The sequence below is a fragment of the Stylophora pistillata genome, chromosome 6 (assembly GCF_964205215.1).
Source record: "Stylophora pistillata chromosome 6, jaStyPist1.2, whole genome shotgun sequence".
NCBI lineage: Eukaryota > Metazoa > Cnidaria > Anthozoa > Scleractinia > Pocilloporidae > Stylophora > Stylophora pistillata.
The window spans coordinates 2,216,359-2,238,132 of record NC_142524.1 but is presented as its reverse complement, the minus strand read 5'-3'; the positions used below and the strand labels follow the sequence as shown (position 1 = coordinate 2,238,132).

The 21,774-nt window shown below is 43.7% G+C and overlaps 6 protein-coding genes and 1 non-coding gene across 9 annotated transcripts; 3 read left to right on the top strand and 4 right to left on the bottom strand.

Annotated features, from left to right (window-relative positions):
- Positions 1-83: 83 nt before the first annotated feature.
- On the bottom strand, positions 84-8,018 carry LOC111330425 (tubulinyl-Tyr carboxypeptidase 2). Of its 3 annotated transcripts, none has more exons than XM_022935279.2 (11): positions 7,653-8,018; positions 7,293-7,381; positions 6,161-6,217; positions 5,673-5,747; positions 5,284-5,361; positions 4,675-4,768; positions 3,741-3,786; positions 3,344-3,423; positions 2,124-2,207; positions 1,580-1,674; positions 84-880 (listed from the first exon to the last, which is right to left on the bottom strand). In XM_022935279.2, the coding sequence occupies exons 1-11, from the start codon at positions 7,866-7,868 to the stop codon at positions 823-825; spliced, it is 972 nt and encodes a 323-aa protein (XP_022791014.2). In that variant the 5' UTR covers positions 7,869-8,018; the 3' UTR covers positions 84-822. The 3 variants fall into 3 exon arrangements, with proteins under 3 accessions (XP_022791014.2, XP_022791015.2, XP_022791016.2); XM_022935280.2 differs by having other exon boundaries at positions 1,580-1,659; XM_022935281.2 differs by having other exon boundaries at positions 1,580-1,659; positions 2,130-2,207.
- A 1,872-nt stretch (positions 8,019-9,890) lies between these two features.
- On the top strand, positions 9,891-9,963 carry Trnas-acu (transfer RNA serine (anticodon ACU)). Its single transcript has one exon. It is a non-coding gene; the product is annotated as a tRNA-Ser (tRNA).
- A 1,882-nt stretch (positions 9,964-11,845) lies between these two features.
- On the top strand, positions 11,846-13,405 carry LOC111330385 (uncharacterized). The gene is made up of 2 exons (XM_088763083.1): positions 11,846-12,190; positions 12,383-13,405. Exons 1-2 carry the CDS (start codon positions 11,846-11,848, stop codon positions 13,403-13,405), a joined length of 1,368 nt encoding a protein of 455 aa, XP_088619209.1.
- A 138-nt stretch (positions 13,406-13,543) lies between these two features.
- On the top strand, positions 13,544-14,155 carry LOC111330386 (uncharacterized). The gene has a single exon (XM_022935228.1). The coding sequence runs from the start codon at positions 13,544-13,546 to the stop codon at positions 14,153-14,155; it is 612 nt and encodes a 203-aa protein (XP_022790963.1).
- Positions 14,156-16,615: 2,460 nt separating this feature from the next.
- LOC111330387 (uncharacterized) lies at positions 16,616-18,274 on the bottom strand. The gene has a single exon (XM_022935229.2). It carries the CDS (start codon positions 18,272-18,274, stop codon positions 16,616-16,618), a length of 1,659 nt encoding a protein of 552 aa, XP_022790964.2.
- Positions 18,274-18,765, bottom strand: LOC111330388 (uncharacterized). Its single transcript, XM_022935231.1, has one exon. It carries the CDS (start codon positions 18,763-18,765, stop codon positions 18,274-18,276), a length of 492 nt encoding a protein of 163 aa, XP_022790966.1.
- Positions 18,766-18,864: 99 nt separating this feature from the next.
- On the bottom strand, positions 18,865-20,998 carry LOC111320392 (uncharacterized). Its single transcript, XM_088763082.1, has 3 exons — positions 19,790-20,998; positions 19,133-19,698; positions 18,865-19,087 (listed from the first exon to the last, which is right to left on the bottom strand). Exons 1-3 carry the CDS (start codon positions 20,996-20,998, stop codon positions 18,865-18,867), a joined length of 1,998 nt encoding a protein of 665 aa, XP_088619208.1.
- Positions 20,999-21,774: the final 776 nt, after the last annotated feature.

Below are 21,774 nucleotides of genomic sequence, written 5' to 3'. Positions count from 1 at the left end.
TTTACGAAAGCCGAAGCAACCTTTTTTTTTTTTTTCTTCTTCTTCCCCTCGAGTCTCTCAAAGACAATGAGACAGCAGGCGACTACCATTGAAATTTAATGAAAGTTTAAATGCCCTGCTCCGGAAACATTTCAGTCCGTAAAACTTGCTCTACTGAATCTGAGTTGTTCGTCAAGGTAGGCCCTGAATATTCACATACATCTGGTACGCTGTTCCAGGTTACATTCGTTACACCTGACACGTTTAAAATAATAACAGAAATTTAAAATTTTCACCTTTACAAAGGACGAAGACAGCGGAAAAGTCAAGATAATTTGCGTGAGTGTGAATGACCAAAATGACTGATCCAAGATACGGCTAGGAAGGAAAGCTTGCAGTTTTCGATATTTTAATTGTTTCCGTGAGAGAATTTCTCCTAAAAAGAGGAATAAGAGTATCTACGTATGATTGAGACAATTCTTGTAATAGATTGAGAGTTTATTTATTAAAAAACTGTCATTTGCACTCAAGAGTTGACTAGAAGAGTTGACATGAAGAGTTGACTAGAAAATGGATGTTTGCTTGTTTTAGAAAACGAGTGATGAACTTCACTCTCTGACGAAATGTCCAAAATACAACACAGGCGTCTCATCCTTTTCACTTCAATGACGGTATGAACGACTTTAAAACGTGCCCAGTCCTCTGGGAACAGCTCTCTGACGGGAATCTTCTTCAGTTGGTTTTTCTGTTGAGCCATGTGACTGTTCTACGCTGCGTCATAAGTTACCAGCGGTATGCCAGTATAAAGTGGGAACGATTGACAAATGTCACTTCAACATAACGTCATACTCTGACATGGTACGTTCGCGAAGGACTGCATGGCTTGTGTCTGTCCTTCCGCCTAACGACAAAATACGCGCACATAACAGAATTTACCAAGTTCGTTGGCGTCTAAACAAAAGGCTCACTGAAGGGGGAAGGGGGGGGAGGGAGAGTGTCAAAACCGCTAAACAAACGTCATTGATGAGAGTCAAAATGTGAGTTATTGCTTCAGCAGACGACGTCAGGAGGGGGGGGGGATGGGAGTAGTCTCCCTCGCAGCCGTTATTAGGGTCGTCACGCAACGCTCCTCCCCCCACGACTCTAATAACGGCTGTGAGGGAGACTAGGATGGGAGCGTATCACATCAAGTTCATTGAAAGTTCATTTGTTCAACCGTTGTTTGTTTTAGACGTCGCTGTCGTAACTGTTCAGGTTCACAGTCGAGATAAGTAAACTGTAATTAACAATCATCACCAAAGTGGAGGTGAACATCCACCACTTTCACCGACACTGAGGTGAATAATTGTTTTAGTATAGACATTGATATTAAAAAAAAAAGTTTATTTCTTTCAACATACCGAAAAATGGTCGGATTGCGATTTTGCCATTTTGTCTGAACAGCTGCTTAGAGGTGAATAGTGCTTGATATATTCAAGTCCAAACTAACCAATCAGCGCGCTCAAAAAGCATTATTCACTTGTATGGTATGTACTGTCTAATAATTACTATTAACACGTGCATTGATTGTACACAAGCCCGAAGTAATCAACATACTTACGGTGAAAGTTGCGCTGAAGTTTTTGCTTTCTCTGTTTGAGTCAGCGAGCTGGAGACGTCAGGCTTCCTTGGAGAACTGATCTGATAGAAATGAAACTATAAATACAATTACAGTTGAAGTGGCATCATTAATTTGTTGATTTATAATATGGAATGCCTATGATTATAAATCAGCTTTCTGAAGGGAGAGAGAGAGAGAGAGAGAGAGAGAGAGAGAGAGAGAGAGAGAGAGAGAGAGAGAGAGAGAGAGAGAGAGAGAGAGAGAGAGAGAGAGAGAGAGAGAGAGAGAGAGAGAGAGAGAGAGAGAGAGAGAGAGAGAGAGAGAGAGAGAGAGAGAGAGAGAGAGAGAGAGAGAGAGAGAGAGAGAGAGAGAGAGAGAGAGAGAGAGAGAGAGAGAGAGAGAGAGAGAGAGAGAGAGAGAGAGAGAGAGAGAGAGAGATGCATATTAGGGAAGGGTGGGATCTATTACATACTTGTAGTTTTAGAGCGTAAGCCTTCCCAAGAAGGGGGTGTTAATGGCAATATCATATTACAGATACATTTACCGATACTTTGATCTCTCGGGTGAATCTATCCAAGATGCTCTTCATTTCAGGTTGACTTGCCTTCAGAGGACTCAAAGTCAGGTACTGCAGGAAAAAATTCACGCGCTTTAATCACGATTCTTTAACAAATAATCAAAAAGAGAGAGCAACAACTATGATTGCTTCAAGAGTTCCTTGGAAGAGGTCATGATTTCCAGGGCCTCTAGATAAGGGGCTTAATAGAGCATATAGGAGGGCTCATTGAAAACTCATTGATGAGGACTTGAGTGCAGGCCATTACTTTTCTTCTGAGGATAGTTCACCTTTTATGAACCTCTTTACAGTATGCATTTCTCTGTTTAGCAAACCTACAAGAATATTAAAACAGAAACTAAAAGAGCCTTTCAAATAAAAGAATGCTTTTTACTTAAATGCTACTAGCTGAACCCCAATAGAAAAAAAGTACTCCAGTCTTTGTTTGGGCCAAGCAGGGAAGAGGGTAGGGCTTTTGAAGTAGTTATGGTGGCTCTATTCAACCTTAGAGAATTAAGTACCAGTAAACCAGGGTTCAACATCTCTGCTAGCCTGGTAGCCCGAGGCTAGTAAAAATTGGGTTAGGCTGGTAAAAAACCATGTTTACTAGCCCGCTGGCTAGTAGAAAAATTGAAAGAAATTATACATAATTAGTTTACTTGAAGTTCACATTTGATTAAAAAAACAAGAAAGTTTAAATTGTAATGATAATACCAATAAAGAAGGCATAACCCTTTCATCTTCTGGCATCCTTTTTTGTCTTGCGTGTCGATCATAAACATCGCTACAACCTAGACTACACTTAATGGTCAATATCTTCCCCAGTCTTCTCCCTACCAACACTTCGCAGTTGAAGTGATTGTACCATTCTTCATGATTTTAGAAGACCAATAAGGTAAGAGGAAGATTTGCATGTTTGGGGTGGAAGTAGACATCAAGGGAAATTGATCCGGGCTACCAAGTTGTGTAACTGGCCAGCAAATTTTAGAAATCACGAACCCGGTGGCTAGTAATGCAGGTAGACAGGTGTTGAACCCTGGTAAACTGTCGCAAAAACTATTAAAAGAACCAATTGATGCAAGGTTATTGCAATTTTCTTGCCTGCCGTTAAGAAACAGTAGTCCAGCTCCCCAGTCACTTTAGGGTGCAGAATCATGTATCAGCTAAAAAAGCAATGGGCTAATGAGTTCAACAATATAAAACTTTACCTTCCACTGAATTCTCTCACAGCTGTGAATATCATGAACTACAGGAAGGCTAAGTTTTATTTTCTTTACAGTATGAAGATCTACAATGAAAAAAAAAAAGTTTTCAACACTCCTTAATCTAGAGATATCTGTTTGTACAACATCTCCTCACAGATGACCTCCCCTCCCCTCCCCTCCCCCCTTGAGAGATCACTCAAGAGAAAATTTTTTTTAGCTGAGAGGACTTCTAAGATTGGCTTCTCCACAAATCAAGGGTTGATTTGTACAGAACCCAGACAATGATTACAAGGATTTCCGCTTAATATAGAAGTTGTTGGAAGGTTCTAATGGAGTACTAGAAAAAAAGTATTCCATATCATGTAGCTATACGCAGTCAAATGTACAAGAGGCTACATACAATTGTTATATGACCTTGTGAAGTCATCAAGTAAATCCAAGAGACTCTGTTAGAGAGAAATCAAATGTTTCTAAGTGTTCAGTATTCCTGGAAATAGGAGAGAAAGTTAAGTGATGGTTTCAACACATTATGTGTGATGAGAATGTGACACTAAATATTCAACAAATGTAACAGTAATTTCATTTTTTAAATAATGACTTGATAATAGTTTCTTTGCAAGAAACTTCCTGAATCTGAACTCAGTCTGCTATTTAATACTTAGCAACTGATTGCCAAAAAAATTTTCAAGCTGCACTGCAGGCAGTCATGTCAAATATTTAGCTGCTTATAGATTTTATCTTGATATCCCATATGACTCCATGGTCAGCCACCCAGTAAGTATTTTGCTCTGTCTTATAATCTCATGATTAAATATTAAATAAATGAATTAAGGTTCTTGGTTAAGACACAGGAGTCAACAGAAAGGGAAAATAAGTGCCAGAAGTAACTCATAGGAGCCATTCCAGTGCAATAGGGAATTTAAAAGTGCAAGAAAAGAAAAACTCTTTGAAATTCTGAAAAAAGAGGATGATTATATAAAATTGCTGATATTAGAGTACAATTCTCAAAATTATAACTGTGTGTACTTCCAGTAAAAACAACAGTGCCCTCTTGTTTCATTCTGTCCATAAGCCACATGGCAAACTAGATTCCTTTTAGGATTGTTCGTCTATATATTATAATTATACATATAAATATTCATTTTCTATAGAATTCTTTTCTTTTTTTTTATTTTCCTCTCTTGTACCTGCCTCGAATAGCCCTAGGTACTTGCGGGCCCAAGCATTGTAATTTTCCATATTAAGCTTAAATAAAATTTGTTGTCGTTGTTGTTGTTGTTGTTAATAGGAAAAACAACTTGACACAAGTAAAGGTATAATTTCTTCAAACCTACTTTAAATTTCAAAGGCTTAAACATAAGGTCATCTCTTCTGCTTAATCCCAATGTCCCAAATTTGCCATTGTTGTGTACTCCAAGCACCACATGCCTAAAGGTGAGTCACAATCACTCAAAGATTTTTTAAACAACAATACAAAGAATAAAGCATCCTGACTGGTCAAAACCTATTGTTTATTGCACCATTAAACCCATATTAATTGGAATTTCATCATGTTTTGTTTTAAGTTAATATTTTATAAATAAAGCAATGAATACAATTTCTATTGGTTTATTGTAATAACCCACTTGAGACGTTGGGAGAACACAAGAAAATTTTTTTTAATCACTTGCCTTTCGGCTCGTGTGGTTATGCCAGGAAAATGATAAAAAGTGCAATCTATTGCTTAAATAAACAACTCGATTACACCTTTGGAAACAATAGAAAAGAAACTTTTATCAGTCCCAATCTGAAAAGGACATAATGATTATGGATTTTCAGAAATAAAAGCTCAGGGATGTTAGGGAAATTGTTGTTTCATTCAAATCCTTTCAGAACTTCAGTCACACTCCAGTGATCCTTCAATGGACCTTTACTTGCTTACAAGTTGACATGATGATTCTCACCTGTAGAAGCGTCCATTGAACTGTGTTTTAAAACTAATAGTAAAGCGCTGCATCTCAGTCATACCACATGTAAAGTACCTTTGATTTTTGTTAAGTCTCTAATATTTGATTCCTTGGTTAATAGTTAACAGTATACGTACTGCAACTATCTCAATGTAAAACTAAAACATCGATCACTGCTTATTTGGACAGAGTTATCATTTGGATTAGTGAAGCAGCAGAATAGTTAAGTGGATATTCTCCAAGTAAGAAGAAAAAATAAAGACCAGGCCATCAAAATTGAATCAAAGAATTCTGAATTCTGCATGGTGGATGGGGAATTCTCTCCCATGCAATGCCCAATGAACACTCTGCAATGGAAAGCTTACATGTACAAGATTAAAGGATACAATCCTACAATAACAGCCTCAAGGCATTTGATTGGTAAGGACTCTTTTATAATTTCCCTTGCTGTATCCATCAACCTGTGAAGAGACAAAAAGTTTTGTTAACCATGTAGATTAACTTCACATAATTATATGATGCATGTTGAGCAGGTGCACTTTGAGTGGCAATTTCTTTGCTTCATGCTATTCAATTGCAAGTCTTAATTTACTCTGACATAGCACTTAAAACCATATTTCAATTTCAGTAATTCAGTTATTTTCCTTATTACCTCAATACACTATGAAACAGGCATGTCACAAGAATCTACAGTTATCTTTTCAGACAATTGGCTGTCACACCTTGGGAATTTAAAAGAGCTGAAAGGCATGTGGACTTAAGAGGAATTTAACCACACTATTTCACTATTTCCGTGCCATTTTTGGGTCTTATTTTCATTTAAGCCATTTGGGATCAGATTATCCAAAAGGGACACAGTCACTGGTAAAAGTACCCTGTCAATGGTCTCCACTTCTTAATCTCAAAAAACTGAGTCCCTGTATGATTATATCTGCATCAGCTATGTTAAAGAATTTAATAATTAGTCTAGACAAGCTACAGATGAAAATTTTGCTGCATTGCCTTAAAAGAAGCTCATTAACATCTGTAGTCATTATACTATATAATTTATGCATAATTTGTAAATATATGTCTGTGCTCTGGTTATAGCAGAGGACCTCAAAGTGACCACTTGGCTAACAGACAGAAAGCTTTTGTCATCGAATGGAAGTAGCTCGCCAAACAAAGTCATCATCTTTTTCAAACTTAGAATCATATTTCAATACATCTATCTGTATTAAACATTACAATCCAACATACAGGGTCTTGAGCCTCAGTGGAACACAAGCAAGAATTTAAGCCATTTCGGGGACTATGGGTTGCAGACAAAGCAGTTGGGGAAGAAACACAGAAAGAACTCAAACCAAACATTATACAGGAGGTAAGTTTCTAAAGAAACTGTGGTGATGCATCTGTGGGAGTAACAAGGTAATTTTGGTTTGATATAATGTCAGTTGATCACTGTAAAGAGTTTCAAAGCTGACATTTCAAGAGTTAGCCCTGCGTCAGAGTGGAGAGCCAACCTGTAGACTGCAGAGCCCTTCGCTCTGATGAAGGGCTAATGCTTGAAATGTCTCTTGAAACTCTTTACAGTGGCTAATTTACATTATTAAAAACAAGATCATTGGATAATGCAATTCAAGACTTTTTATTGGCCGAGCCATTATGGTATATCAGCCAATATACCATAATCTACAAATATGGCAAGCATATATGTCAGCTTAAAATTAAAAGGGAGCTTAAAACTTAACAAAATTTAATAACTTAATTTAACGTTTTCGATAAAACAATTATTCCACTCACACTTGTTGGATATGAGATGATTATAGCCAACGAGGCGCTTGCCAACGAGGTGCTATGCGCCTCGTTGGCTATCTATCATCTCATATCCAACGCACGCTCATGGAATAATTGTTAATTATCACCTCAGTTGATAAAACCAAAATTACCAAAAGCTAAGACAGTTTGAATGCTGATAGACACAATAACCATAATTTGTTTTTGCTGTGATGTTGTTACAAGGATACTGCAGTTGCTGCAGGTAGTTTTGAATCAATCCAAGCTTCTCTTCCACTGACATGACTGATGTAAACACAGGTACAGCTACATATGGCACCTACAGGTAGTTAACATTGAGATCATATCGATAGGTTATTATGGAGCAGCAAAAGTTAGATATATATTTCTTTGAAAATATTTTTGTCAGTAGAAAACTGACACATAATCACAGCTATAAGAAAAAGTTTTCTGATAAATTTGATTTTGAAATGAGTTGTCTGCCATAGTTTGATAATCGTTGAGTTTTACATCTTATTTATGAAGTTGCCATAATTTATGAATTTTCGCTTTCATTGAGGGCTCAAATACGGATTAAATTGGCGCTTTACCTTTGCTAAGTGCTCACTTTTACGCACACTGTGCACAACTTGTGCTCCATTTGGATGTGTTTTCTCCACATGACGCCACATTCTTTCCCAAGTTTTCTTATTAATAGGAAAACCATCTTTGTTCACATAGAACAATATTCCACTCTCGTCTTCACTCGGTATATCTTTGTAGTCCTCGTCTCCTTGACTGTGACATGGAATTAATTTATTGGCCATGACACCAATAGAAGCTCGTGCTTTTACATTCTGATGTGCTTTTCCTTTTCTACTTCTTCTTTAGTAGCTTCATAACTAAAGAGGAAACCTTTGGAAATAGCGAAATATTGCAAGCTCAGTACGTTGCCATGCGACTTGGCCTGGTAGGTACTTCATGTAACAAAGCAGTAACTTTTGTCTGATGCTTTATGTTCTTTGTGTCCAGTTTCCTTTCAGACGCGCGGCCGGCCACAATTACTCCAGGAAGCTTTTTTTCGATCGTTTTTTTCGAAACTCTGAATACTCAACGGGACGGTCCCGATGATCAGTGCGCGTACTTTGTGATCCTGGTGGACTCCCAGTGTTAAGGATACTCAAACGATTCATTCAGCCTGAGTGGAATTTGATTTGTTTGTTACGAATTACTTTAGTTACGGATGTGGTTACGTTGTTGTCTATTCTCGATTGGTTTGTAATGAGATATTTTAGCGTCCCCACGCGCGTATAAAAGCCTCGCTTAGCGTCCCTTTAGCCAGTGTATGATTGTATTTGGCCTTGTCCATTGTATCTGTTTCGACTCGCCGTTTTTGGTTCTTACCCTTTGGCACAAGTGGGTCCGATATGTGAGTAGTTTTGCTAGTTTCCTCCTTTGATTAGTTTTCTTGTTTTGGGTGGAAACACGCTAACGTACAGAGTCGTACAATAATACAATTTATTGTTTTCAATCTAAAGGGGGCGAATGAAAGAATGAGACGCTAAGCTAGGAACGCCCACTTTGTTAATCTCGAGTTATTTTGATGTAGCTTATTATGATTTTCGAGTATTCCTGTTGATTGTTGTTAATTTTGATCGCGTTATCGACGGAGGCAGGTTAATTGCTCTAAGCGTTTTTGTTCACGAGTTACGCAACGTTTTAAGTAAATTGCATTGTTATTTCAGTTTACGATCGTGATCGTGATTGCCTATCGTGGTTCGCTAATCGTTTATCATCATTAAATCACCGTTAACGGTCAACCTTGGTTTTCCGTGGTTATTGGTACTTGAAGCACACGACCTGTAAGATAGTCCCGTAGCATTAACACGCTTTAGCGACACCCTTCGACTTCGATCTCGTTTGTCGCAAGCGTCACAGTAAAATATCGTCACTTCATTTCGCCAATTGGTTATGAACCGTAATTGATCATCGCTTCAATCTTTGGTCTTCTTTGGTACTTGTCTCGAGGCCAAAAGATGAGTGTCGTCAGTGCGCCGGCATCTGTTCGTAACAAAACACCATCAGAACTGGACTTTGGGGCGACGCCTAAAACAGTCAAGCCACCCCAGGGTGTGGGGGGCGTCGAGCCTTCCCGATTCGAAACCTCAAAAACTATCGGACGAAGACGAATAATGAGCGAAAAGGGTTTAGCTTATCAATTGGAAACAAAACTTGCAAATCGGAGCGCTGCCTTTAGGAAATTAATGCAACAGATTGACACGATGAACTTGCTGCGTGACGCACCACAATCAACAATAGAACAATTGGAGGAAGGGAGATTTAAATTAGACCATTTGAAAGATCAGTTAAACGATGCATTCAAAGAGCACGATGATTTATTGCAATTAGAAAAGGAAAAGGAGGATTCGTATCGGTGGTTCGACATTCAGGATCGTGAGTACAACGAATGCAGAATAAGACTTTGTGAACGAATACAAGCACTAGAGAGAAAATCCGGCCGCGCTAGTTCAGTAAGATCCGGCCACAGCAGGAAGTCAAAGGCGTCGGAAAATTCAAAGGCTAGCTCGTCTTCCACCACACATCTCTCTATCGCTATCCCTTGCCGAAGTGGGGATGGAGAACAAATCGAAGAAGAAGGATGATAGCAGTTGGAGCTCCAATTCTTTCGCGACATCAAGCACTCCGGCTGTTTCGTCACCAAAGCAACAGCATCGTGCATCATACGTATTTAATACCGCAGTTCAAAATATATGAACTTCATATATCCATTGTATCTGATTTATCATCACGGGTTTATTACGAATCAACTTAACTGCCTGCTCCCAGTTGGCTTGTTAGCTCAATTGGTAGAGCGCTGCACTACTATCGCAGAGGTCAGTGGTTCGAATCCCTTACAGGCCTGATTTTTTTCGCTATTGCACAAATAGCGCTATCTACTGGGAAGGATCGTGCATCATACGTATTTAATACCGCAGTTCAAAATATATGAACTTCATATATCCATTGTATCTAAAGTATAAGAAGATAGTTAAATTTGGCGCCCTCGTTAATTTCGTCGGAGAAGAAGCAGAGCTTGCAAATGACCCCGTCTTCTCGCCAGATTCACTCAAGGCAGAACGGAAAAAGACTGGTACCCAACCGAAGTGGGGATGGAGGAAAAAATCGAAGAAGAATGATGATAGCAGTTGGAGCTCCAATTCTTTCACGACATCAAGCACTCTGCCTGTTTAGTCACCAAAGCAACAAGCAGATCAAAGCGATCAGACGTGTCCTCTTTACATCGGCCGCCACGCCCTCGTCAAGTGTGGTAAATTTCTGAATAAACCAGTTGACGAGCGCAGTGAATTCATTCGCACTAAAGGTCTTTGTTATGGCTGTTTAAAGTCAGGCCACGTTACCTCTGGTTGTCGTAACAGATCTAATTGCAAAGAATGCGGAAGACGCCACCACACGTTATTGCACGGCGCAAAACCGAAATTCGCAGCTCATAGCCAGCCAGTTGACCCTAAGCCGCAAGAAACCTCCTGAGTAACTGTCGGCCAGGAGTCATCAGTTGCTGAATCTGCGAGCTCAAACCTGATCAGTGGTAGCGCATAGCTTAGCGGCAGGATCCACAAACGTGATCACTAACTGTCGCATTATCCAGGTCATCTTGTTTCACAAGAACAATCCAGAGAAAACAGCCAAGGTCTACGCACTATTGGACGATGCAAGTGACACTACCTTCGTGACCACCCAAGTGCAGCATAAGCTGGGCATCAATGGTGTTCAAACTAGTTTGGATTTAAGTACCATGTTTGGCCGTCAAAGGATAGCAGTTAAAAGAATTGATGGCTTGGTTGTTGAGCGTCTTGACAAACGCACCGAGGTTGAGTTACCCAAGACTTATGCAAGGCAAACTATTCCTTCTCGTCGAGATCAAATTCTAAGACCAGAGACCGTTACCAGCTGGCCACACCTTAAAAGGATTGAAGGCAAAATTCCACCGTATGATGACGATGTAGCTATTGGCTTGTTAATCGCCTGCAACTGTCCCAGGGCGATCAAACCAGTGGAAGTAATACGTGGTAAAGGCGAAGAACCTTATGCCGTTCAAACCTTGCTGGGCTGGAGTATCGTGGGACCAGTCGCCGCCTCGGACACCTCCAAAGATGGCCACGCCCTGGACTCTACTTGTCACCGTGTCATGACGAGAGAGGTTATTTCTGGACCAAGTGACAGCGCCAACCAATTGAGTTTCGTTTTCCATGGTAAAACAAAGGAGGTTATCAACTCATTAGCACTCAACCAAATGTTCGAGCTCGATTTCGTGGAAGACAAAACCAGATCAAAGCAAAGTCTCTCCCAAGAAGACAGAAAATTCATTGAGATAGCAGAGAAAGGAATTAAACATCTCAAAGATGGTCATTACGAGCTCCCACTGCCCTTGAAGAATGCCACCATTGAGCTTCCAAACAACAAGACAGCAGCACTTCGTAGACTTAGTCAGCTCAAAAGAAGGTTTGAGGATCAGGGCGGCCAGAAATACTCCGCAGACTATATGGAGTTTCTGAAGAAACTGATAAAGAATGGATACGCAGAGAAGGTACCAAAGATGTCACAGTCGGAGAATACACCCGGTGTTCAAATTAAGGAGAAGCGAAACGTTTGGTACATCCCTCACCACGGAGTCTACCACCCAAAGAAGCCGAACAAGATACGGGTAGTGTTCGACTGTGCGGCTGAATTCGAAAGTGAGTAACTAAACAAGCACCTACTTCAAGGCCCCGATCTGACGAACAATATGACCGGCGTCCTTTGCAGGTTTCGGCAGAAGCCGATCGCTTTCATGTGTGACATAGAGGCCATGTTTCACCAAGTGAAAGTGGACGAAGAATACCGGGATTTGTTACGTTTTCTCTGGTGGGAGAATGGCGACCTCACAAAACCACCGAGGGAGTACAGAATGACTGTACATTTGTTTGGAGCCAACTCGTCACCAGGCTGCGCAAATTTTACACTGAAGTCTACGGCGAACGACTTTGAGAATGAATTTGGAGCAAGCGCCGCAGATTTCCTTCGCAACGACTTTTACGTTGACGACGGCTTGAAGTCTGTTCCATTGGTCGACGACGCAGTAAAACTGATTGTAAATGTGAAGATGTGTAGCAGAGGAGGGTTCCGACATCATAAGTTTGTATCGACTAGCAAAGAAGTCATCTGAAGAATCCCAGAGCAAGATAGAGCAGATGGCGTGAAGGAGCTCGATTTGGACCTTGATTCGCTTCCTTTAGAGCGTGCCCTTGGAGTCCACTGGTGTGTCGAGTCTGACTGCTTCCAGTTTACCATTGTACTACCAGACAAACCATGCACCAGACGAGGAATACTTTCTACTGTGAGCTCAATTTTCGATACACTTGGATTCGTCGCTCCGCTCTTGTTAGATGGAAAGTCAATTCTTCAAGAGTTATGTCGCCATGAAATAGGCTGGGATGATCCCGTTCCAGACAACGTGAAAGCCAAGTGGGAAAAGTGGAGAGCAGACTTGTTAAAAATTCAACGCATCTCAATTCCGAGATGTTACAAGCCCAACAGCTTTGGTCGTGTAATGAACGCACAACTCCATCATTTCTCGGACGCCAGCGTTAAGGGTTACAGTCATAGCAGTTACTTGCGACTTGTTGATGAAACCCAGACAGTTCATTGTTCCTTCGTCATGGCCACGTCCAGAGTAGCACCATTGAAGCCTGTCACCATACCACGCCTGGAGCTCACCGCCGCTGTATGCTCAGTAAGGATCAGCCAGCAACTGCGACAGGAGCTGGAGCTTACCATCGACCAAGAATACTTCTGGACAGATAGTAGAGTGGTTCTTGGATACATAGCAAATGAGAGTAGGCGTTTTCACGTGTTCGTTGCCAATAGAGTTCAAGAGATTCAGGAGAACACATGTATTGATCAATGGAAGTATATCGAATCCAAACAGAATCCTGCCGACGAAGCGCCCTGTGGTCTAAAAACACAAGAGCTTTTAAATTCCCGTTGGCTCAGTACACCAGCATTTCTTTGGAAGAATGAAGCTCAGTGGCAAACCATTAGTGAAGAAGATCACCAACTCCAAGAAAGCGACCCCGAGGTCAAAAGGACTGTAGCCATGGCAACTACAACTTCCGCGCAAGGGACCCTAATACCTTCAGAGAAGCCGAGCCTTGTAGAAAGAGTCGAGTATTTCTCTGACTGGTATCGAGCAAGGAGAGCAGTTGCCCTGTGCCAAAGTTACGTCCGAATTCTGAGAGATCTCGTGCTTAAGAATCACAAGAAACAGTGCATACACGAGAAAAAAACAAGTACTAGACGTCAGTAATTTGAAGAACGCAGAGTATGCCATTATTCGAGATGTTCAGATTAAACCCTTTAAAGAAGAAATAGTGGTTTTACAGAAGATGAAGCAGGAAAACACCACCCCAGACAGTAGAGTTTTCGCCCAGCAGAGAAGTTAAACATGAATATGAGCAGCTCGCTCTACAAACTTGACCCGTTTTTAGATGTCGACGGAATTCTACGTGTCGGTGGACGCCTCAGACATGCGAGCTTGAAAGGAGACGTAAAATTTCCCATCATCCTGCCACGAAACAGCCACGTCACCAAGTTGATTATCAGGCATTTCCATGCGCGTACACATCATCAAGGTAAAGGAATGATCTTGAACGAAGTACGATCGAATGGGTTCTGGGTGCTTAGCGGTTCGTCAGTAGTCGCCAACATGATTTCATCCTGTGTCACGTGCCAAAAACTGCGCGGAACAGTACAAGAGCAAAAGATGTCAGATTTGCCGGAAGATCGCCTCGAGTCTTCTCCGCCCTTTACATACTGCGCCATGGATTATTTTGGGCCGTTCGTCATTAAACAAGCCAGGAAGGAGTTAAAGCGATATGGAGTGCTCTTTACCTGCATGGCGTCAAGAGTTGTCCATATCGAAACTGCCCACTCCCTTGAAACCGACTCCTTCATAAACGCTTTGAGAAGATTCATCAGTCGTCGAGGCCCTATCCGCCAGCTTAGAAGCGATCAGGGAACACACTTCGTAGGAGCTCGTACAGAACTCGCACATTAATTAGCCGAAATGGACCAAGAGAAGATTAAAACAAAGTTACTCCAAGAGCAGTGTGACTGGTTTACTTCCAAGATGAGCGTCCCAGCAGCGCGCCACATGGGAGGCGTTTGTGAGCGCCAAATCAGATCAGTACGTAACGTACTCTCATCATTATTACAAAACAATGGAAGTCAGTTAGACGACGAATCTATGCGAACCCTCATGTGCGAAGCAGAAGCCAAATTCAATAGCCGCCCTTTGACGATTACTCAGCTTACCGATCCAGATTCGACCGGTCCTCTAACCCCTAACCATCTCTTGATAATGAAGTCAAAGCTAGTTGTTGCACCACCCAGTGCCTTTCAGCAAGCAAACGTGTATTGCAGGAAGCGTTGGAGGCGAGTCCAACATTTGGCAAACGAACTCTAGACTCGATGGAGAAAGGAGTTCCTCCTTAGCTTACAGCAGCGACAGAAGTGGACACGTCCTCGAAGAAACTTAACTGTTAATGATGTTGTCATAGTCAAATATGAAGGTCTCCCTCTGAGGCACCTGTGCAAACCAAGGGGTGAGGCTTGCACTCACGCATGCCACTTCTACGTAACGCATGCCAACGCGCCAAAGATGGAATCCCAGGTTCACTAGCCCAAAGGGACCTCCGGAATAGACGCGCAACTCCGGGAAGTCACGGCAGCCGGAGTGGCATACGTGAGAGTAAGTGCCACAGCAGTCTGTGGCACTTTTGCAAACCTAGGGGTGAGGCTTGCACTCACGCATGCCACTTCTACGTAACGCATGCCAACGCGCCCAAAATAAAATCCCAGGTTCACTACACCCAAGGGACCTCGGGAATAGACGCGCAAACCCGGGAAATCACGGGCTCCGGAATGGCATGCGTGACAGAGAGAGCCACCGCGATCCGGGGCACCGGTGCAAATTAAGGGGTGAGGCTTGTACTCACGCTTGCCACTTCTAGGTAACGCATGGCAACGCGTACAAAATGGAATCCCAGGTTCACTAGACCCAACGCACCACGGGAATAGACGCGCAACTCCGGGAAATCACGGGCGCCGGAGTGGCATGCGTGAGAGTGAGACACAAGGGGTGAGCCTTGAACTCACGCATACCACTTTCACGGAACGCATGACAACGCGGCCAAAATGGAATCCCAGGTTCACTAGTCCCAAGGGACTTTGGGAATAGGCGCGCCACTCCGGGAAATAACGGACGCCGGAGTGGCATGCGTGAGAGTGACAGACGGTGCACTCTAAGGCACTTGTGCGACACAATGAGTGAGCCTCGTACTCACGCATGCCACTTCCACGGAACGCATGACAACGCGGCCAAAATGGAATCCCAGCCTCACTAGACCCAAGGGACTTTGGGAATAGGCGCGCAACTCCGGGAAATCACGGACACCGGAGTGGCATGCATGACAGTGAGACACAAGGGGTGAGCCTTGAACTCACGCATGCCACTCCCAAGGAACGCATGACAACGCGGCCAAAATGGAATCCCAGGTTCACTAGTCCCAAGGGACTTTGGGAATAGGCGCGCAACTCCGGGAAATCACGGACGCCGGAGTGGCATGCGTAACAGTGAGACACAAGGGGTGAGCCTTTAAATCACGCGTGCCACTTCCACGGAACGCATGCCAATGCGGCCAAAATGGAATTCCAGGTTCACTAGTCCCAAGGGACTTTGGGAATAGGCGCGCAACTCCGGGAAATCACGGACGCCGAGGTGGCATGCGTGAGAGTGAGACACAAGGGGTGAGCCTTGAACTCACGCATGCCACTTCCACAGAACGCATGACAACGCGGCCACAATGGAATCCCAGGTTCACTAGTCCCAAGGGACTTTCTTTGGGAATAGGCGCGTAAGTCCGGGAAATCACGGACGCCGGAGTGGCATGCGTGAGAGTGACAGCCGGTGCACTCTGAGGCACTTGTGCGACACAAGGGGTGTGCACGCATAAACGGTACGACAACACAAACTTGAACACGCGTACTTGTAATTATGAAATGGACTTTACAATCTTGAGCGAACGTTGTACGGTTTCGAAAACTAAAAGGAAACAAAGGAAATTACAACTATAAATACGAAAAAGGGCTAGACAAACAAGAAACGAAACCAAAAAAAACTTACGTTTGTGTCCTTATAATATAAACGATGACGTTAAACGGGCGTTGAAACGATTCCCCACTTCGATCGAGCACATGTATTTTTTAACTCGCAGCGCCTCTCGGGATCTAGCTAATGAGTGCGTGACATCACGCATAACGGCAGTAACATTCCCGACCCCTTAAGCGATGCTTAACATGGAAAGTTCTTATCTACAAAAATAAAGTAATAATTATGAAAAATAACTTGTCATGTCCTTTGCTAAAGCTAACGAGTCTAGTCCATCACACAATCGGCTTAAAGAAAATAGGGACTATGAATATTTCATGAAGGTTCAGCCTTTTCGAGCTTCCTGTTTCATTGTTCATTATCGAGGCACGATTGTTCTTCCTTAGCTAGCACGAGGACAACCTTGTCAACTGGTCTGCGTAGTTGAGAGGTTTGGGTCTTCAAATGAACCGTGCGTACCAACCCCTTCTTGTCTGATTCCGCGCTGACTCGTCCCATTGGCCAAACACTCCTCGGGCAGTTGTCGTCTTTCAACAGGACAACGTCTCCGACAGCTAGATTCCGTTTGGGACTGTTCCACTTCGAACGAGGTTGGAGAGTTGGGAGATATTCTCTCTTCCAACGCGGCCAAAGTAAGTTTGCCAGGTACTGCACTCTCCGCCAGCGCCGCCTCATATAGACATCTGCACGTTGAAAAACTCCTGCTGGGGGAAGTACAACGCTGATTTTCATCGTCAGGAGATTGCTGGGACTTAGTGGGTTGAGATCATAGGGATCGCTCGAAGCGAATGTTAGCGGTCTCGAGTCAATGATAGCTTCAACTTCACATAGTAGAGTTCTAAAGGATTCGTCATCCAGACGGGAGCCATGCTCATGGAGTAGAACAGTGAGTACTTTGCGGGTAGTGCGAATCTGCCGCTCCCAAATGCCGCCCATGTGGCTGCCACTCGGTGGGTTGAATATCCAATCCGTACCCTCTCGATGCAACCTGCTTCTGATTTGCTCATTGTCCATTTCATAAACTGCTTGCTGCAACTCTGTCTTGGCGCCTACAAAATTTGTTCCGTTGTCGCTCCGGATCTCTCGGATAGGCCCACGACGAGCAATAAATCGCCTCAGAACCTGGATAAATGAATCTGTTTCGAGAGAATTGGCGGTCTCAATATGCACTGCTCTACTTGCTAAACATGTGAAAAGGCATCCGTACCGTTTGAGTTCCTTTCGACCTTCTTTGATCATGTACGGACCAAAGTAATCCACGCCAGTATACGTAAATGGCGGGGCTGGAGTCACTCGGTCTTTAGGCAAGTCAGCCATTTTCTGTTCAGCGATAGGGGCCCGATTACGGCGACAAGTAACACAATTTGCGATTAGGTGACGAACAGCAGCATTGGCACCGGTGACCCAGTACTTCCTCAATTTAGCAAGTGTGCGACCGCGGCCTGCGTGTGCTAGGCGTTCGTGCAGGCGTTTGATAATCAAGTTCGTAACGTGACTCTCGCGAGGTAAGATGATGGGGTGTTTCGTTTCTTCTGGAAGATCGTCAGCGCGGCAAAGGCGGCCACCAACACGAAGGAGGCCTTCATGAATGTAGGGATTCAGTCGAGTTAGGGAACTTGCTTTCTTCAGCACCATTTTCTTTTGCTTTGCTCGACCCCGTTCGTCTCTACCGTCTTTGTCACTGACTTGTCTGAGAGCGTCAAACTCTCTACTGAAGGACTGCGACTGTACAAAGCGAAGGATGGCCATCTCGGCCTCTTCAAACTCTTGAACTGAGAGCGGTGCGCAGCAGTCACCCACTACCTTCGTTTCAGCTTGTAGTGACTTCACGCCCGACCTTGCTTGACCATGGTCTGAATCTATCTCGAGAGAACCCTGGCCTCTAATCTCCTTCCGTTTTCGCAATACAGCCTTGATTCTAAGGAATGTGGCCACTGACAATCTCAGGCGATACCAACTCGGGTGGTTTTCTATTAGCTTGTTAACTGACGTAGCCGTGGCTTCCATTACCATGGTACCGGCGGAAGCAACTTTTCTGACCTCAGGTCGTCATCTGGGACCTCACCAACTGGAAAGGGCTGCTGCGGCCAATCTTTTTCTGATTTCCCTAAGAAGTGTGGACCATTTGACCAGTGCTGCTGTTGCAGAAGTCCAGCGGTGGAAAGTCCTCTTGAGGCATCATCTGCCGGATTGCTACTGGTGTCCACGTATTTCCACTGCATAGGACTAGTGAAGTCCCTGATCAATTGCACACGATTTGCCACGAATATCTGAAACCTCTTCCGCTCGTTTCTTATGTAGCGGAGAACCGTCGTCGAGTCGGTGTGATAGATGATAGACTCAGGCTTAACCTCAAGCTCTTCATACAGCATTTGTCCCACGCGAACAGACACGGTTGCTGCAGTTAATTCTAAGCGTGGGACTGTTACGGTCTTAATAGGTGCAAGACGAGCCTTCCCCATTAAAAAGGAACAATGTATGCGATCCATGTCATCCATTAGACGTAGGTAGGCAACGCATCCATACCCCACCGTGCTTGCATCGGAGAACAAATGGAGCTGTCTGGAGACAACTGGGCCAAAACCCGGCGGCTTGTATCACCGATCAATGTGAAATTGCTCTAGTAACGGAAGCTCTCCACACCATCTTAGCCATTTACTGCGGCAGTCTTCCGGAATGTCGTCATCCCAGTCGAAATCTTCATTGCGGCAGAGATCCTGTAACAGCTTCTTTGCTAGAAGTGTGAAAGGAGCGATGAAGCCCAGGGGATCAAAGATTGATGAGATGGTGGACATGACTCCTCGTCTTGTAAACGGTTTGCTGTTAATGACGATTCAAAATCCAAAACAATCTGATTGTACGCACCACTGTATCCCTAAGGCACGCTCGATAGGGAGGTTGTCACAGTCAAGAGTTATTGATCTGACTTCTTTCGATCGCTCATCCTCTGGTATAGACTCTAAAACTACGCGACTATTGGAAGTGAATTTGGTGAGGCGGAATCCACCTTTCCTACAGGATTGCCGAAGACCTTCGGTCAGCTCGACTGCTTTACCTTCCGAGCTTACGGAACGTAGACAATCGTCCACATAAAAGTTATTTCGCAGCGTGTCAGCAACCAAGGTACCGTACTTATCTTCGTTATCCCTTGCGGTTCGCTTAAGGGCAAAGTTAGCGACACTTGGCGACGAGGCCGCTCCAAATAAATGTACAACCATCCGATACTCTTGTAGCTCGGCTTCCAGATTGCCATCTGGCCACCATAGGAAACGAAGGTAATCATACTGTTCAGGAGGAACTGTAACCTGGTGGAACATGGATTCCACATCCCCCACGAAGGCTACGGGGTCTTCACGAAATCTGGTTAGCACGCCTACTGGGGAGTTTGTCATATCTGGACCTTGCATCAGACAGTCATTGAGCGACACGCCCTGAAACTTTGAACTAAAGTCGAATACGACGCGTATTTTTTCTGTTTTTTTTTTTCGGGTGATAGACCCCATGGTGGGGTAAATACCACACCTTGCCTGGGTTCGGCATCAGCAACTCATTTGGAACTCTTTGTGCATACCCTTTGGCGATGACATCGTTTACGAAGGAAACGTAATCAGAGTGGTATTTAAAATCTCTCAACATCTTTTTCTTCTGCCAGTTTGCTCTTTTGATAGCTTGCTCCTTATTGTTGGGCAGGATAATATCGCTATGTCGCAATGGAAGAGGAACTTGGTAGTGGCCGTCGACAACTTTCGTCTCCCTTTCAACCATAGTTAAAAACTTTCTGTCTTCTTGAGAAGGCCCACGCTCGTCCGGTGCTTTGCTTACGGTGTGATCGTTGAAGTACATCTGCAACATTCTAAACAATGACGTTGGAGCAATGATTTCCTTCGGCATTTCCACTTCTCTCACTGTAATTCGGTTCGCGATTATGTTGTCCTTTTCATGATCAGTTCGGATGGGGAGTGGTCCACAGACTGTCCAACCATGGCGGAGACGGAGGGCAAATGGGCCATCGCTTCGACAAGGTACAACTTCTAATGGTTCTAAGGCGGGCGGGCAATTGCTGCCAATGAGTAGTCCAATCTCCAGGTGAGGCTCAAGCTCAGGGATTTTCTTCGCGACCTCGGAAAGGTGTGACCACTGATTTCTGAGACTGGGCGTGGGAATTTGATGATGTTCTACTGGGATTTCATCTCTTGTGTATGAGCGAGGCAACTCAATGGGATTCTCTTCATCTAGGCTCGTAACGATAAGATCGTCCAGAATGATGCTTTCCACTTGACTCTGTCCATGCATGGTGGTGAGTTGTAGCATAACCTTGACACCGTCTATTCCTAATTGTCTCCTGATATTTTCGGTTGCAAAACAGCCGCCACTACCATTATCGTAAAACGCGTACGTGACAACTGACTTGTTACTGCCCTTCTGTTTAACTTTAACTGGGAGTATGGCATGTAGCACTACGGACTCCCTGCAACTTGGTGCGTCCTGTACAGGTTTAGAGACATCAATGCGCCTATTGCTAACCGCTATAGACTGAACTTCCGTCGCTTGGGGTTTGTTACTGACGCTCTCTCTATTCATTGTGAAACCATCAATGTGCAATGCTGTTGGGTGCCGTTTCTTGCACTTCTTGCAGGTGCGTCTCTTTACACAACCCTTGGATACATGATCAGATTCGTAACAGGCAAAGCATAATTTTCTTTCGTAAAGAAATGTCTTCCTTTCATCCATGGTCTTTTTGAGGAATTCCGCACAATCATCCAGGTCATGGTTCTTGCTGCAGAAGGAGCACAACTTTTCCTTGCCACCAGCTTGTTTCGGTTCGCATGGTTTACAGCCTCTACGCGGGGAGTGGTGATACCGGTGGCAAAACTGTTGTTTGTTTTAGTTGCTGACGGGGGCTTCTTGCCATCTCTCCCACTGTTATCTCTGCGCCTTTCCTGGCTACTACTTAAAGCCTGCACGCCAAATACAGGGTCGTTCGCTGATTCGGCTGCTGATACCACAAAATCAACGAGATCCTTAAAGCTCGCTATCCTTCCGTTCTCTTTCAATTTCGCAGCACGATCACGCTATCTTGACTGGAGATGCGAGGGAAGCTTTTTTGCAATGGTCTGCAGGTTAGTAGGATGATTTAACTCATTCATATGAGACACGCACATCATAGCATTTTTACACTTAATCGAGAAAAGCGATAAACGTTTTCGTGCTGATGCGTCATCTGGCCGAACTGGGGACCATCCGAGAGCTTTGTTCGCATAGGCCATTGAAACCTTAAAGGGATCCTCATATTCCTTCTCCAGTAACCTCCTAGCCTCCTTATATCCTTCAGAAGGGTCCATATGCAGACAGCCTCCAATAAGTTCTCGTGGTTCCCTTTCAAGATGTTGTTCCAGGTAGTATAAGCAAACTGCCGCCCTGAATGTTCTGGACTCTATCCTTGCCTTGAATGGCATGATAAAGGTTCCATATTCGATGGGGTCTCCTTTAAACTTGTGCACTTCAGG

Bases quoted from the DNA above. Each gene is read 5' to 3' on its own strand.
- LOC111330388 (XM_022935231.1), bottom strand. From the start codon at position 18,765: ATGGATGACATGGATCGCATACATTGTTCCTTTTTAATGGGGAAGGCT.
- LOC111330385 (XM_088763083.1), top strand. From the start codon at position 11,846: ATGACCGGCGTCCTTTGCAGGTTTCGGCAGAAGCCGATCGCTTTCATG. The intron at 12,191-12,382 runs GTAAATGTGAAG...GACTGCTTCCAG, and splicing joins ACGACGCAGTAAAACTGATT to TTTACCATTGTACTACCAGA.
- LOC111330386 (XM_022935228.1), top strand. From the start codon at position 13,544: ATGAATATGAGCAGCTCGCTCTACAAACTTGACCCGTTTTTAGATGTC.
- LOC111320392 (XM_088763082.1), bottom strand. From the start codon at position 20,998: ATGGATGAAAGGAAGACATTTCTTTACGAAAGAAAATTATGCTTTGCC. The intron at 19,699-19,789 runs GTGTGGTATTTA...TCAAAGTTTCAG, and splicing joins TGATGCCGAACCCAGGCAAG to GGCGTGTCGCTCAATGACTG. The intron at 19,088-19,132 runs GTGCGTACAATC...CGTCATTAACAG, and splicing joins CGTGCCTTAGGGATACAGTG to CAAACCGTTTACAAGACGAG.
- LOC111330387 (XM_022935229.2), bottom strand. From the start codon at position 18,274: ATGGAAGCCACGGCTACGTCAGTTAACAAGCTAATAGAAAACCACCCG.
- LOC111330425 (XM_022935279.2), bottom strand. From the start codon at position 7,868: ATGGCCAATAAATTAATTCCATGTCACAGTCAAGGAGACGAGGACTAC. The intron at 4,769-5,283 runs GTGAGAATCATC...ACTCACCTTTAG, and splicing joins TTCAATGGACGCTTCTACAG to GCATGTGGTGCTTGGAGTAC. The intron at 3,787-4,674 runs GTAGGTTTGAAG...TCTCTCTAACAG, and splicing joins TTAAGCCTTTGAAATTTAAA to AGTCTCTTGGATTTACTTGA.